General features: G+C 40.1%; 1 protein-coding gene across 2 annotated transcripts in view; it reads left to right on the forward strand.

Moving 5' to 3' along the window:
* The first annotated feature begins 565 nt into the window (after nt 1–565).
* The window catches only part of TIPARP (TCDD inducible poly(ADP-ribose) polymerase), a 28935-nt gene continuing 14591 nt past the window's right edge, over nt 566–14909 (forward strand). The window contains exons 1-2 of one of the 2 annotated variants that reach the window (XM_081235249.1): nt 566–816; nt 3639–4595. In XM_081235249.1, the coding sequence (XP_081091375.1) occupies nt 3679–4595 (917 nt within the window). In that variant the 5' untranslated portion in view covers nt 566–816; nt 3639–3678. Of the gene's footprint in view, nt 817–840; nt 1365–3638; nt 4596–14909 lie in introns of those variants that run through there. The other variant, XM_081235250.1, reaches the window with a different exon arrangement.

Raw genomic sequence — 14909 nt, forward strand, 5'->3', positions numbered from 1 at the left:
CAGGTCGGGCAAGCGCAGGCCATGGTGCGCCGCAGGGCCTGCCTGTGCGGAACGGGGCGGGCGACCCCGTCTGGCCGCAACGGCCATAGCAGCTGATCGCCTCCTCTCGGGGTCGGTGGCGTCAGGGGTAGGAGGCCTCTAGTGAGGAGGCAAATAAACAAAGCCAACCGCACAGAAACGGGTTGTTCCGTTTCACATCCTCCCTCTCCTCCCTCGGGTGCCTGAGTTTCCTCCGAACAAAGTGACCCTGCATCTGTCTGCAGGTAGGTGGAGCCCGCCGCACGGCGCGAACCTCCCCTCCTCACAGCCACGCGATCCCAGAGGCTTGCGGACGTAGACCCTCCGGGACCCAGCTGGCGGCGAAAGGACACGCCCCCTCCAGGGAGCACGGGGCCGCTGCACGCACACCTCGAGCGCGCCTCCCCGCGAGTAAGCGCGCATGCGCACGCGGGGCGGGCCGCCTACCCGTCACCCACTGAGCTCCCGGTCCCCTCACCCCACCCCAGCCCCGCTGCCTCTCAGGCTCCGCCTCCGCGACGGGCTGCCGAGAGGAGGCGACCGGAAGCCACTTTAAAGCAGAGCTCGAGGTGACAGGCGAGGGAGCCGGGTCGGGAGTGCAGTCGCGGCTTTCTGCGCTCCCGGCGGCGGAATGGCCCGAGCGCCGCTCGCCGCGTCTCCGGCCTGCGACCCCTAGACGCCCGAGCCCGTCCCCCACGCCCACCCCCCAAAACCCCCTCCCCCCCCAGCGTGAACAGTGTAAGCCGGCAGCACCGCGACTCGGCTCCTGTGGTCCGTTTTCTCAGGCTGCCCGTTCAGGTAAAGGGCTCCGGGTGGGCTCTGAGGGGCCGAAGAGGGACCCTCGCTGGGAAGGCGGGCGCGGAAGGGGTCGCCGGCCTCGCTGCCGGCTTTCACGGATCTGGGGTGAGGGATGTTTAGACTGTGCCTTTTTGTACTGAATTCACTGGGATCCCGTCAATATCAGGACGGCATTGGTTTACACTTCTTAGTCACTTCGGGCCTCTGGCAGGTGTATAAATTGGAGTAATTCGCTGAGGGGTTTAGTCTGGGGGCGCCGGCGTCTCCCCATTCCCACTGGGTCGGGGAGACTCGGGGGTGCGTCTGTGTGGTTGCCCCCGCTGGGCAGACCCTGCGCGCTCTGGGGCGCAGATCGAGGGGGAGGGCACGGCCGCTGAGAGGAGTCTTCTGGCGGACCCGTGTTCCGGCTGCAGCCCAGAAGTTTGAAAGCTGTTTTCAGTTTAACTTTGAAGTCGTCGCCTTCCTCACCGCCGGCCCGAGAAGCGCCCGCCGCGTTTCCCCAGCTCTTATCGGGTCGAGCCTCCGAGCCTCGCAGGACGATCTTCGCTGTAAGGTCGGTCGAGGAGAGAAAGAAATTAACTGTGGAAGGCGCCGTGAGTGGCTTCTGGAAGGGAGGGCAGCCAGGGCGGGAGTCTCTCGTTGGGTGGGAGGAGGCTGGCCCGGGGGTGTGAGGGCAGGCGGGGGCAGGATGCTCGGGAACACACGGGATGGGCCGCGCTGCGCGGAGTTGGTGCGGCCCGGGGGGGCCGAGCTGAGCAAACTACCGCGGCCGGCAGGAGGCGTCGCTCGGACCCGAGCGTTGCGCTACGCCCGGCCGGAGTGCTGAGTTTGGAGCGGGCAGTTTCCCCGGTTGGTGCGAGGGGTCGGGAGTGCCCGAGAACCAGGGGCATCACGAGGTGAAGGGTGGAGCGGTAGGTCGCCTACAGCGAGGACTGGAGGAAGGTGTCCTTCCAATCTTTATTTTTCTGTTATGCAAACTAATTGAGGAACTAGGTTCTAGTGACTTCCCCACTCCAGCCACTCCTCCAGTTCTCTGCCCCTTTCTCGGTTTTATTTCTGAGGTTGACAGAGGGCAGAAATAGGAAAAGTTGTGGCGTGTGTGTATGCACCCGTATAAATTTCGTCTGTTTTGCCTTGATTGGGTGTGATAGGAGTGGTGTGTGTGTGTGTGTGTGTGTGCGTGGGGGAAGGCACAGGCCGGTTTGGTGTGGTGAAGAGGGAATACCACAATCTGTGCCAATTGTGCCTTGAGGCAAGAGCACCAAATGATGAATAATAACGCCTGGTTTGGCTGCTTTCCAGTTGATTTATGTCTTATGTCAAGTCCCTCCTTCTTCATGAAGCTTTCCCTAACAATGCCAGCTCACATTGAACTCTCCTTTTTCTACCTTTTCTTTTGTACTTACTGTGTGCATTAAAACCTTGTTATATACTGTGTTTTTAACTTTTTTGAGTTTGATCATTATGCATCTTTACACATGTACATTTATGAATCCTTCCAATTAGTTCTTTAATATTCATTTTTCTGGGTACTCAATTTTATCATTTTGTTGCTATTGTTGACCCATAAAGCCTCACAGAACTAGGCATTTAATAGGTGCTTTTTCTTCAGTAATTCAGCAAAAAAATATTGTGGAGCACCCACTATGTGCATTGTGCCAGGCACTGTACTGGGTACCTGGGATGCATACTTGATGAAGTCATGAGCCCTTGCATCAAAGATTTCTTTCAGTCTGTTGGACAAGGGAGAAGATTAATTGCTCATCACCACCCCTTTACCACCTGGTACAATACTCAGTAAATATTTTCAGAATTAGTTAATGAATGCTAGATTGTGGAGGAGACACCATTCATCATTTTGCAAAGTTTTCTTTGCTTTTTACTTTAAGTTCCAGTTTCTTTCAAGGGGTCTGATTCTTTGAAGAAAGCACTTTTTTAGTCACTGAGTATAGTTCATTAGGGATCTGAAATTTGGTGGGGTTTTTTTTCTTGTGTTATTTTTCTATGCCTTCATTTGTCTTTTTGAAAAAATGCATATATGTAAGTTTTCTGAAGAGAAGGAGGCCCCTTTCTGTATTAGGAAGTTGTGTTTGGTTTCTAAAACAGTGTGCAGTGGTTGTTGCTGATGTAGCTTATGTTACTAACAAGCCCTGATATTCTTCCTCCAGTAGTGGTAATGTTTGGGGATTGCAAAAGTAGACCCTTAACATCCTTGGGGAATATATTGGAACTTTCTGAATCTAGAAATGCTTCAGTAGGCTTTCTCCCATATAATATTTCGATTGAGAGCCCCTGTTTCCTGAGTATATCCTCACACCCCAAATTCACTCACAGTTAACTTTGCAGTTTTTCCTGCGTTTGACAAACTTTTTTTTTAACAAAGAAATAGTTTTTGTCACCTCATGAGATAGGCAATACATAAACAACTGTGAAGAGAACCACAAAGCAGTAGAGATGTGGTTTCCCCACTGTCATTAGATGCACTTATTTCTACCCCTCACCCTCCACCCCATCCTAGACTTACTGTAAAAATTCATACCCCAGCAGAATTACAAATCGTATATTAAATCCACAAATAAATGTCAAGAGCCTATTGGAAGATACTGTCTCTCTTTCACCTTTACCTGTTGTGGGCTTTTGAATAACCTTGGCTGCTTTGGAGCCTTGATTTCTCAGTAAAATTTAAAACTGACCTGTAAAGGTAAAATACAGTATAAGCGGAATGATTTCAGGGACTTAGAGACTAGAACAAAACACATTGATGAATGAATAGGGTTCGGTTGTTGTCAGCTTGTAAATGATATTCTTTCCTTTCCTGGTAGGATTTTTTAGACTGAGGAGCAATTGGAGCTAATCCACATCATGGAAATGGAAACCACCGAACCTGAGCCAGACTGTGTAGTGCAGCCTCCCTCTCCTCCTGATGACTTTTCATGCCAAATGAGACTCTCTGAGAAGATCACTCCATTGAAGACTTGTTTTAAGAAAAAGGATCAGAAGAGATTGGGAGCCGGAACCCTGAGGTCTTTGAGACCAATATTAAATACTTTGTTAGAATCTGGCTCACTTGATGGGGTTTTTAGATCTAGAAATCAGAGTGCAGAAGAGAGCAGCTTACATGAACCTATGGTGAAAAAACCTTTGGAAATCAATCCATCGTGTCCACCAGCAGAAGACAATATGTCTGTCCTGATTCCTGATGGAACAAATGTTGGGGGCCAGATACCAGAAGCCCATCCTACCACTGATGATCCTGAACAAGTGGCTCCAATCCAGGATCATAGCTTTCCACCAGAAACCATCAGTGGGACAGTGGCAGAATCTACAGCAGGGCACTTCCAGGCTGACCTTTTGCACCCAGTTTCAAGTGATGTTCCTGCTAGTCCTGACTGCATAGACAAAGTCATGGATTACGTTCCAGGGGTTTTCCAAGACAACAGTTTTACAATCCAGTACATTTTGGATACCAGTGATAAGTTGAGTACCGAGCTGTTTCAGGACAAAAGTGAAGAGGCCTCCCTTGACCTTGTGTTTGAGCTGGTGAACCAGCTACAGTACCACACTCACCAAGAGAACGGAATTGAAATTTGCATGGACTTTTTGCAAGGCACTTGTATTTATGGCAGGGATTGTTTGAAGCACCACACGGTCTTGCCGTATCATTGGCAGATCAAGAGGACAACTACTCAGAAGTGGCAGAGTGTATCCAATGATTCCCAGGAGCACTTGGAAAGATTTTACTGTAACCCAGAGAATGATAGAATGAGAATGAAGTATGGGTATGTATTTATAACTACTTTAAAGCTATCGTTAAATCCTATAGAGAAGGTAAAGAGGCTTTAGTAGGGTGGTTTCTTTCAGTAGTAACCTAACAGGTTTTATTTTTTTTTTTCTACTGTTATTCTTTTGGCTGTATGCTATCCTGATTTTTCATGGCAGTTGAATGCAGGCTATTTATCTAACCAGACAATGAAGGTTTTATGATTTGAACAATTCAGATGTCACTCTGTGCAATATGTGTGTGACTGAGAAGTTGCATATACTTTGAGTGTTGTGAATCAAATACTATTTTAATCATGTAGGAGAGCTTGCTTTTGAAAGAAAATCCATGGAGAATCTTATAAATTACGAATGCCTAATTTATCTAATTTTAAAGTTTTGTATATTGAGTAGTTCCTATTTTTTAAAGGAACATAGTATTATTTGGAGATTTTTGTGGCCCTCTTTACATTTTGAATGGTCCAAACAATTTTTCTGTGAATGATTCCGAAGTACCTCCCAAACTTCTGAATCATGCCCAAACATGTTAAATCTCTTTTTTAGTTTCCTTAAAACTTTTTACCATTAATTTTATTATTCTGTTTATCTTACAGATAAAATAAATTGTTCCACAGCTCGGTATTTTTTTAAACCTGAAAGAGTCTTATAACATTGAGTGAAGGGAAAATTTATGTTAATGGACATATTTGTTTGTCATTTACATTAAAAAAAGTTATTCTTATGTTTTTGTAGGCAAGACATGTATATAAATAATTTGGTTCTTTTATGGATGTCCAAGCATTATTCACTGATAGGGAACTGAAATTTCCACATCTCAGTTCTTCTTTAATGAACTTGAAAGTGGAGAAAATAATACTTGCCACATGTAAAGTTGCTAGTGCAAAAATGGCTGTATAATAAGCATTGATCTTTATATTCCTAAGTTGTTTCTGCTGTAGTATAAAGGGACTTAAAATAATAGGCTGACTATCCTAACCCAGAAGTTCGGGAGAAAAACTTTGTGGAGAGTCATCTTTGTTCACAGATAAGTCAGGTTACACTACCCAAGTGTCTGGAGAGTTAGAAGGCAAATGGTGGCAGTGAACCATTTTCATGTTGTCTAATTCTATTAGTTTTGACGTTAACCTTCCGTGTTCTAACAGTGCCAGAGTGTTGTTGGCATTACAGTAACCTGGTCTTTGTTTAACTTCTCTTGCTCCCATTTAGTATTAGCTAGGTGGTTTTCTTTGAATATTTCAGTTGTATAGTACACAGATCTATGTGTCTTTTTAGCAACTTAATTACCATGAGACTGGAATATTGCGTCTTGTGTTTCAAAAGTGACATATGGAACAAGATGAGAAACAATATAAAGCCCAAGTTTAAAGGCGTTATTATGTAGAAGACCTCTTCGGATAAAAGTAAAGCTTATATCAAAAATGTAGTTTTCCTGATCATAAATGCATTTTCTTGATAATGTAAATGCACTCAAGATTCTGTCTTGCTTGGGTAGCAAAATTCTCAGATCCTGTAACAAAGCTAAGTACTCTGACTTATTTTTTTTAGCCGGCATTGGAAGAGAGAAAATTTTGTCTTAAAAACCTTTTTAATAAGGTATTGTCCAAAATCTCTGTTGCCCATGAGCTAGCAATTCTGATTGGTATGTCAAGGGTAATTAATTTTATATACTCTCAAAGCCACTCTAATCCTTCCATCTCCAGATTGCAAAACTGTGCAGAACAGTGGCCTCCCACTTCACTCTTATAAAGCAAATTTCCAGTCTGCTAAGCACTTCAGCATCTTGGTACATTAAGTTTCTATCTGTTTGAATTGCTCAGGAAGAAACAAGCAGGATTATTGTCCAGCACATTACGTTCTGGTACCTTGAGCAAGGCAAGACAGGTATTTTGATTCCCAGAAAATCCAGGAACTCTTAGGATAGCAGCATACCGAGTATTTTACCCTTTGGTAAAATTTCTTTGCTGAAGAATAGACACAGATAAAAGCCCATACGCATTCATTGTTGGATCAGTTATAAAGTAGTTGCAGTGAGTGCTTGATTTCCAGATCAGTTTTAAGGAAGTAAATTAATGTTTATTTGACACTTGAGAGGAGAAGTATGAGTGAATTATTATAAGTGGTCCTGCCCTGATAAAAATGGCAAAAAGTATTAACAGTTAAGTTAATTACTAGTAAAGTGAAGTTCTCTGTGGACTACAGTAAGAAATGTTATAAGATTGTAGATAGCTAAATGTCAAAAATTAAGCTTTTGGGAAGTTGACCTGTACTTATTGCAACCTGGTTTTCCTTGTATTCCAAAGCGATGTTGTGTTTCCTGGCAACAAGATGCAGATAACGGCATGTTGAGCCTTGCTGAGAGATTCACAAACAAGCTGGAGCAGCCCAGGTTCACATGGTTACCACATTATTTGGCTAAAGCTATTAATCTCTGTGGTCAGGCCTGTAAAGCTGGTCTATCTGTGCAGATTGCACATAACCAGGAAGTGTGTGTTCAGCTGTGTATATGCCCAAGTCGAACCAGTCTTTAGATTCAGGAATAATGAATGGCAGTTGTTTATCCCACTTGTTTTCAGCAGTTTATATATGACTTGGTAAATCATTATTATATACTATACCCATAATAGTTCATTGTGTGGAACTTGGGGAAAGTTCATAGTTCTTAGTCTCTAGCAGAGACAAAAGTTCATAGTTTCAAACTGTGTAGATAAAATTCTTTGGTTTTTGCAAATGGATTTAACATCTAACTTAATCCAAATTAGATGTGCAGTGTTCATTTTATTCTCGAGAGTGAATGGAAGGAAAGTTGAGCTAGATAAGTTCACATGTGCCTTCCAACTCTTTGGTCAAGATGCTTGGATACTAAAAACACGTGTAAAAACGGGATTTTAATAAAAGTGCCTGCTTGGTTCATCATAATGAAATTATTTTAATTACTCTTTTCCAATTTTGCCTTCACCCCAAATTATACCATTCCACTTCGCTTTCTCATTCCTTTTGTACATCTGCAAAATCAACTGGAAAGTAGTTGTATGTATGAACTCCCCATATTTAGATGCTAAGGGTTTTGCACACAGGATGGACTTTGGAGAATTTCCAAATTCCAGATAAGCAGTTAAGAAAACAACATCGAATGTTGTGTTTTCCATTAAGAAAACATAGTCTCTGACAGTTTAGGCACTCATCCTTAGTAGAAAATGATATTAAATGGCAGGACTAAGCAGTTTTAAAAGGGTCTCGGTAGCTGTGCGGAATACTGTTGTGGATAATTGAAATTGTGGAGGATGTGCAATTCTCCCTTTAGCAACTGCGATCACCATTGGTTTTCACATTACATTCATTTTAAAGTGTGCCAGAATAGTCTTCTAGTTATTATCGCCCATAAGAAAGAGGCACTGTGCTGACCTTATTTTGTAGGTAATTTCACCTACAGTGAAAATATGACCAGTGATTATTTCTAATTCTGAATTTCCTGCAAAGGGGGGAGGATGAAGAAGAAAGTTGCAAACTCTGACTCCATGGTTAATTTTTCTCAGAAGACAGTGTTCTTTTCTCCTCTTTAGAATTAAAGCTTATTGATAAAAAAGGAGTTTAAATTTTATAGCTAAAGCCTAGAGTGTTGTCATAGCCTTAGCTAATTAGTTTTGAGTGATTTTGATTGCTGGTGGCTCTTAGAAGTTTTTGTTTTTTAAAAAACTGTCCAAGGGACAATACCATTAGAAGACTTCACAGGAACTCTGTGAAAGAAGACAAGGAGAATTGCATATTAGTGATAATAAAGAGCATATGCTGTTCTTTTCTATATGACTTGCAGAGTGGATTATCTAAAGTAGAGCAAGCTCCTGACTGAACTCTACTGGAATAGTTAAATTAGCCAAGTTAACTCTGGCCTGCACAGCTGTGATGATGTATGAACTAACTCATTATGTGTTATTGATAATACTAGAGAGAGGAGAACAGCTGAAACTTACTATGCCTTGTGACTTTCTGGTATTTCTTGAATATACACAGCTGGATGAGTTTGAATTTATTTAAAAAATTCCTGCCTAAGAGAAAGCAAGAGCTCCATAAGCAAGAACTGTGTTTGAAGTGACTTTCAAAATATGTGCCTTGTGCTTTAGGAGAGAGCAATCCAGTGAATTATTTTCTGTACCTCTTTATGATGCTATTTACATATGAAATAAAACTAATTGGCTTCTGTCTATACTAATCCAGGGAAGTTAATGGGTCTGTGTAGAGCTGTCATGGGAATCAATAGCAATCATTCATTTATTCCCTTTCTAAGCAGATTAGACTTTTTGAAGCAGCTGTCACCTGGCTTCAGGTTGGGGTCAGTCTGTTCCTGATATATTCATGGTAATGAAAATGAAGCTTGCAAAGATGTGTAACTTTTAAATCAGACAGTTGGAGGAAATAACGTACAAGGTTATCTCACAGTTCCTAAAAATAATTGCGTGATACATTCATTATACATTTTCTCGTTGACTCTAAAGCTTTTACTTTTTATTGTAAGTAAACAGAAAAAAATAATAACTCCATTCAGCGTTTAAAACTTCATTCTGCATATGTGAACATGCAAAAATGCAACCTTCGAATGATTACTGTGTTCCTGTAAAAACTACTTCCATTGTTACACTAGAATTTCTAGATTCTAGATTTGCATTCTACTGTAAAACAAAGGTAAATTCATAAATTCCATCTGGGCGCATCTTTGATCTTAGTGATCCTTAGTTTCATATTGGGTTTGGGGGGCTATTTCTAAAGGGTGTAAAGCAGTATGTAGCCCTTACAAACCTTGACTACTTATGGAATTCTACTAAAATCCAGCCATTTGAGATGGTGACTATTTTCCTATGGCCTCTTATATCTCATCCCCTGATTTGAGACCACCAGATTCTGCATCCTTTGTCTGATGGTAATAATTTTGATCACATTTAAAATAGGACCTGAGATCCTCTTAACCTAGGTCTTCAACCTTTGATAATTACCAGTATCCTGTTTGTGAGTTGTAGTTGCCTTTTTGTGGAAGGAAAGCTCAAGTACTTTTGAGTTACAAGATGATTCTTGATTATTCTGGAATAACTTTCTGTAAGGCTGGTTCAAATTGGACACTGGTAAGTTTTGCAAGAAACTCCCTTTGTAAAAGCAGTATAGTTTCTCTTTTAAGTAAGTCTGAGAGTCTTAAGCTAAAAGGAAGTGAATATGAATGATATTTGTATCTGTGGAAGATACCAGAGTGCTGAGAATTGAGCCATTTTGTGTTTCATTCTGGGCTTGAAATTGTTAGGTAATAGCTTAAGCCCTTGAGGTGAACTGTACTTTGCAACACCATAAACAGAAACTGTACAAAAGAATAAAATATTTCTAATTAAAGTTCATTTCTAGGAGCAAACAAGTCACGTTTTTAAATATGAAGGAACTCCCTTAACAAAACCAAATATTATTTTTGTATTTATGGCAGTGCTTTCTAGGGACCAGGGATCATACTGCACAGACTCGCCTCTATTTAAAATTCCTGTAAGTGTTAAACATAATCCAGCCCAGTCCCCAACACATTAACTGAAAGCCTCAAATTTCTAATGTAGATGAATTCCTTGTTAATAGGGGGATTTTAAATTACAAGGGATAGGTTCTGAAATAAATTTTGAAATCTTTGAAAATAAAGGATTTTATGTCAAAATAAATTCCACTTATTTAGCTTGGTAGTTTGATATATATTTGATTTGTGCAAAAGATGTATTGCAGTCTTGTTCTAAATAAATATGACTAATTCTGTGATCAGGTACTCAAATTTTAGAAGTTGCTTATATTAATAAACTTCTGATTATGAAAATTCCAATTTTCCTCGCTGACCTGTCCAGTCGCTGTTGCTAAGACAAGCATAGAAGGGAGTTAACTGAGCATTCCTATTTGCTGTGACCACACCGCAAAATGTGTGTCTCCTCCATCTTTCTCTGCTATTGATGTTAACTTACTGGTAACACCCACTTGACCAGTAAAGAACCTTTGCATGGTCATCACAATGCAAGGATAAGCATGTATGAGAGTGGGAATGCTAGAGCAAGTGTTTCTTTTCACATTCTACAGAAACCAGTGATTTGTGAGTATGTGTGCCACAAAATGTTGTGTAAGGAGTGTACTAGAATCCCTCGTGACTAAGTTATCTGAGAAAGAGATCGGGAAATTTGTATACCTTATGCAAATAGATATCCTTTGTTTTGGTGCTATTGCTTCTGAGCTTAAGGAAGGATTTGTGAATAGTCTTATGTTGAAACTTAGCACCTCTCATAATGATTGGAAAATGGTTAGTTTAAGCCACATTTACAGGAATTTCTCTTCATTACATTAATTTTTTGTTTCCTTTTTGGATTAAGAGATTCTTAAACTGTCCCTCTCATTTGATATATAGCCATAGAGTTTGTGTGACTTTCTTTGCTCTAGGTTTTTACCAGCACTGAATAGTCAGGGAAGAATGGCAGGGGTAGGGGTCCCAGGGTGAACTTTGCTTGCAGTGTAGTACATGTGCTTTAAGAATCTTGCCTGCACCCTGTGATCTTCAAAGCTCCTGCAGCTGATCTGGGCATGGGGAGGGCAAATGGCACAAAATACTTTAAGTAATTTCCTGCTGCGGTTGGTCTTTGGTTTCTGACTGTCACCTGGCTTCGTTCTTTCATTTCCAGGCATTGTGAAAATAAAAATAAGCACAGGAGAAATACCAGGTTTGCCTTCCAAGGTAATAAAAGAAAGACGTCGTTGAATGGGGGGGTAGAGTATGTGAAACAGGAGGAACTTTGCTTGCTTGCCTTCTGATGTTCGGATCGTCAGAAATGCTGCCACACATCAAAAACTTTGTGTAAAGTCTTCTGTTGATACAATTAATTTGTTACTAAAAATTAATTTAGACTGTCTTAACTAATTGATAAAATTGAAAGAGAAACTTGGCTTTGTAGAATCTCTCTCCCCTAGGAAAAGTTACTGACTTAAGACCCTTTTGAAAGATTTTGTGGTCATAGTTTACAAAACCTAGACAATAAAAAAAATTCTCTTTATATGTTTTCTGTAGGAAGTCTTTATTTTTCTTTCGGAAATTTGCTTTAAAAACTCTCAGACAGTGATAAATTCTTTATATAGTTTGTATACATTTAAGTCTCTCATGCTAAGAGCCTCTTATATCTGGGTTCTCATGATAAGCCATCAATGAGAATATTTTTAATTTGGTCACTTATCGATTAGTTTATCTGTACTAATTGGGGAAAAAGACAAGGCAAAATTTTAAATAAAAAGGATTTGTTAATAATTTTAAAAGCCAATTCAGAAATAAACTAATAGATTGTATCTTACTAGGGGTTATTAGGGGATATATTTTATGATAATTATTTATAATTAGTATTTCATTTATGTGCAAATGAGTTCCAAATTGAAGTTATTTGAAAACAGTTATTTTTAAGAAATTTTAGCATTTGCATGTAACTGATTTTATAATTATGTAGAAAAGTTTTATAAGTAAATATATTTCAGCCCACTTTAAACATCAAGTTTCATATACACAAAATTTAACTACTCAGCTGAGAACACAGCAGACGTTTTTTATTGTCTACTTTGAGACAAGTAACCTCCTTTCTTGATAGAAACCTCTCAGTTTTAAAAATATTTCACTTAAAGGGGATATTTACTTACCTTCATAAAAAGCAATAACTGCAGAAACCTCTCAGTTTTAAAAATATTTCACTGAAAGGGGATATTTACTCATCTTCATAAAAAGCAATAACTGCATAATTTAAGGTAGTATAAGGCATGATACATTTCTTTTTAATCTGTTGTGTGCTTTCTATCCCAGCTGTTCTTGTAGAAGTTGTTTCACTTCCTTTTCAGGCCATGGTTGAGAAGTATGTCTCACTTAAGTTACCTTCTAGGAGTCTCAGGACATGTGACTGAACTGGAATAAAAGTTAAGGCTGCATGACAGTTTTGATGTCTTCAGTGTGCAAAATTTAAGCCTGTGCCTCCATAAATAGATAGCAGTGAGATCTTCTGATCTCATAAGCATAATTTTTATTTATGAAAGATTTTAGGCTTATCCACATTGTATTAAAAAGTTCTTTTGCATTCTTTGCTTTGAACTGATAGTTTTGTAATAAAAAAAAAAAAAAAGCCCAACGTAACAGTGTTTTAGTAGGTTCTCTTCCTCAGGTGGCTATTGTAATTTGCTTTAAGTGGTTGCATGGGGTAGAGGGGACTTCAATGTATGATATATTTAGGGGTTTAGGAAACAGGTGTACTCAGATGGCCGTGTCTTAGTACAAAATTTTTTGAGAATAAACTGTTATACGTATTTGTTTAGTTCCCCACATGATTTTGGAGAATATAGAATAATAAAAGCTTAAAAACAAGTATCCTTTCATTTAGAAAGGCTACCTGGCTGCCTTTTTTCTCCTATTTCTTATCCTCTTGTTTTTATTTCACTGTGTTCACTTCTAGAATCACTTTAATACCACAGATTATATGTCTGACAATTTGTAAATCAAACATGGGGTTTACAAATAAATGTGGTTCCACACAGCATCCACTCATTAACTTACTGCCTTCTCATTCACCTGTTTCGAAGATGTCCTAGGAGGGACCAAGAGAGCAGCACACACAGCCAGAAGTTTGCCCTAAGAAAGTTGATCCCCAGAAACTCATTGACTCTTAAAGTATGGAATATTTTTGCCTACCCAAAAATCTTTTGAGGTAAATCCATGAACCAGGTTTAATGTTAATTGTTTTACGGAGTGATCTAAATCTCAGCAATCCTGCCTTGAATAGGTCAAGGTCTCCTTAGAGGTGGGCAGGTTTAATTTTGAATCAACATTTGACTCTTAGTCTGCTCATAAGTACTGAGGGCCATATGCAAAATAATTAAAAAAAAAAAAACTCCCAATTTTGATTTGTAGGTATGTCTGTGTCTACAACTACTTCTGGATACAAAGGGGAAAATCCAGTTGTTACCAGGGCCCAATGTCATAGTGTAGAAGTTAAGTAGAGAATTTTAACCTCTGGTACATATTGAAAGATATTGCTTTGTATATAGGCAACATACAAAGATAGATAATTTTATAGATAATTTTTATTGCCTCCCCAAATAGCTTTGCACTATTTATTCGAGTCAGTGTTAGCAAAAGTCTTAATTAGTAACAGAATAAATGACAGTTACTATGCTTCTAAAGCAGAAAGAGTACATAGTCCTCTGAAGGTTAATAACTACACTGCTGTCACGAAGTATGTTGGTATTATATATGCCATGGCTTTGATTCTCATCACCTTGTAACATATTTGAAGGGATCTATAAGCTGCCAGATATTCCAACATTGCTAAATGAGTTCCTGGAAACATCAAAGCCAGGTATCAAAAGCCAGCTATATTTCGTGCGCCTGTGAAATTTCTTTAGCAGCAGCAAACATACCCATCTGTCATGCCTGTCTCAAGTCTGTAGCAGAAGAGCCTAAATACTCTCCATATTGCATTTGATCTTTATCCTTCTATCATTATGACCCTTAGTTTGGGGAGACGTTTTCACTTTACATCATAGTAATAAATAATTGTGTCTGATTAATCCAGCTGATGAGGGTGGGTGTTGATTAGTTTGAGGTCACAGGTTTATCCTTGTAGAAACCAGTTAACTTTTATAGGCAGGAAGCCAAGGTTCCGACGTCTAACCCACCTGGTTAAAACTGTACAGAGTAGCGTCCAGAAAACTTTATACTTAATTGACCTTTGCTAAAGTCTGAGTTCTATATCTTATTTGCATCATCTTCCCACTTAAATGTAGTCTGTCTCCTGTGACTCCTGTTTCATTTAATGGCACCATTATCCAGTCATCCAGCTCAGAAACATGGGACACATCCTGGACCCTTTCTACTCCCTTCGGCCCCTCCGTGCAGTTAGAGTCTAACTCTTAAATACACTCAAATCATCCTCACTGTTACCTCCTGAGTTCTCTACCATCATTTGCCTTATATGCAGTTCTAGTAGGTATAGGTGGCTAAGCATAGAATAATAAATATTAATAATAAACATGCTAATAAATATTTAGCAAATAAGGGCCTGTCTCCACCCTTCCCCCACCTTCCTTTACCAAAAATAAACAAATCAGTCCTCCATACCACTACTGTTGGAGTGATGTTTATAAAAAGGCAAGTCTGACCCTTTTTGAAACCCACCAGTGATTCCTGCTGCCCACAGAATCAAGTCCTAACTTCTTAATCTAGCATACAAAGCTCTTCATTATCTGGCCCCAGCCAGCCTATCCAGTCCAGTCTTACCTCGTATCATCCCACT

The sequence above is a fragment of the Mesoplodon bidens genome (genome assembly GCF_964165515.1).
Source record: "Mesoplodon bidens genome assembly, chromosome: 5".
NCBI classification, from domain to species: Eukaryota; Metazoa; Chordata; class Mammalia; order Artiodactyla; family Ziphiidae; genus Mesoplodon; species Mesoplodon bidens.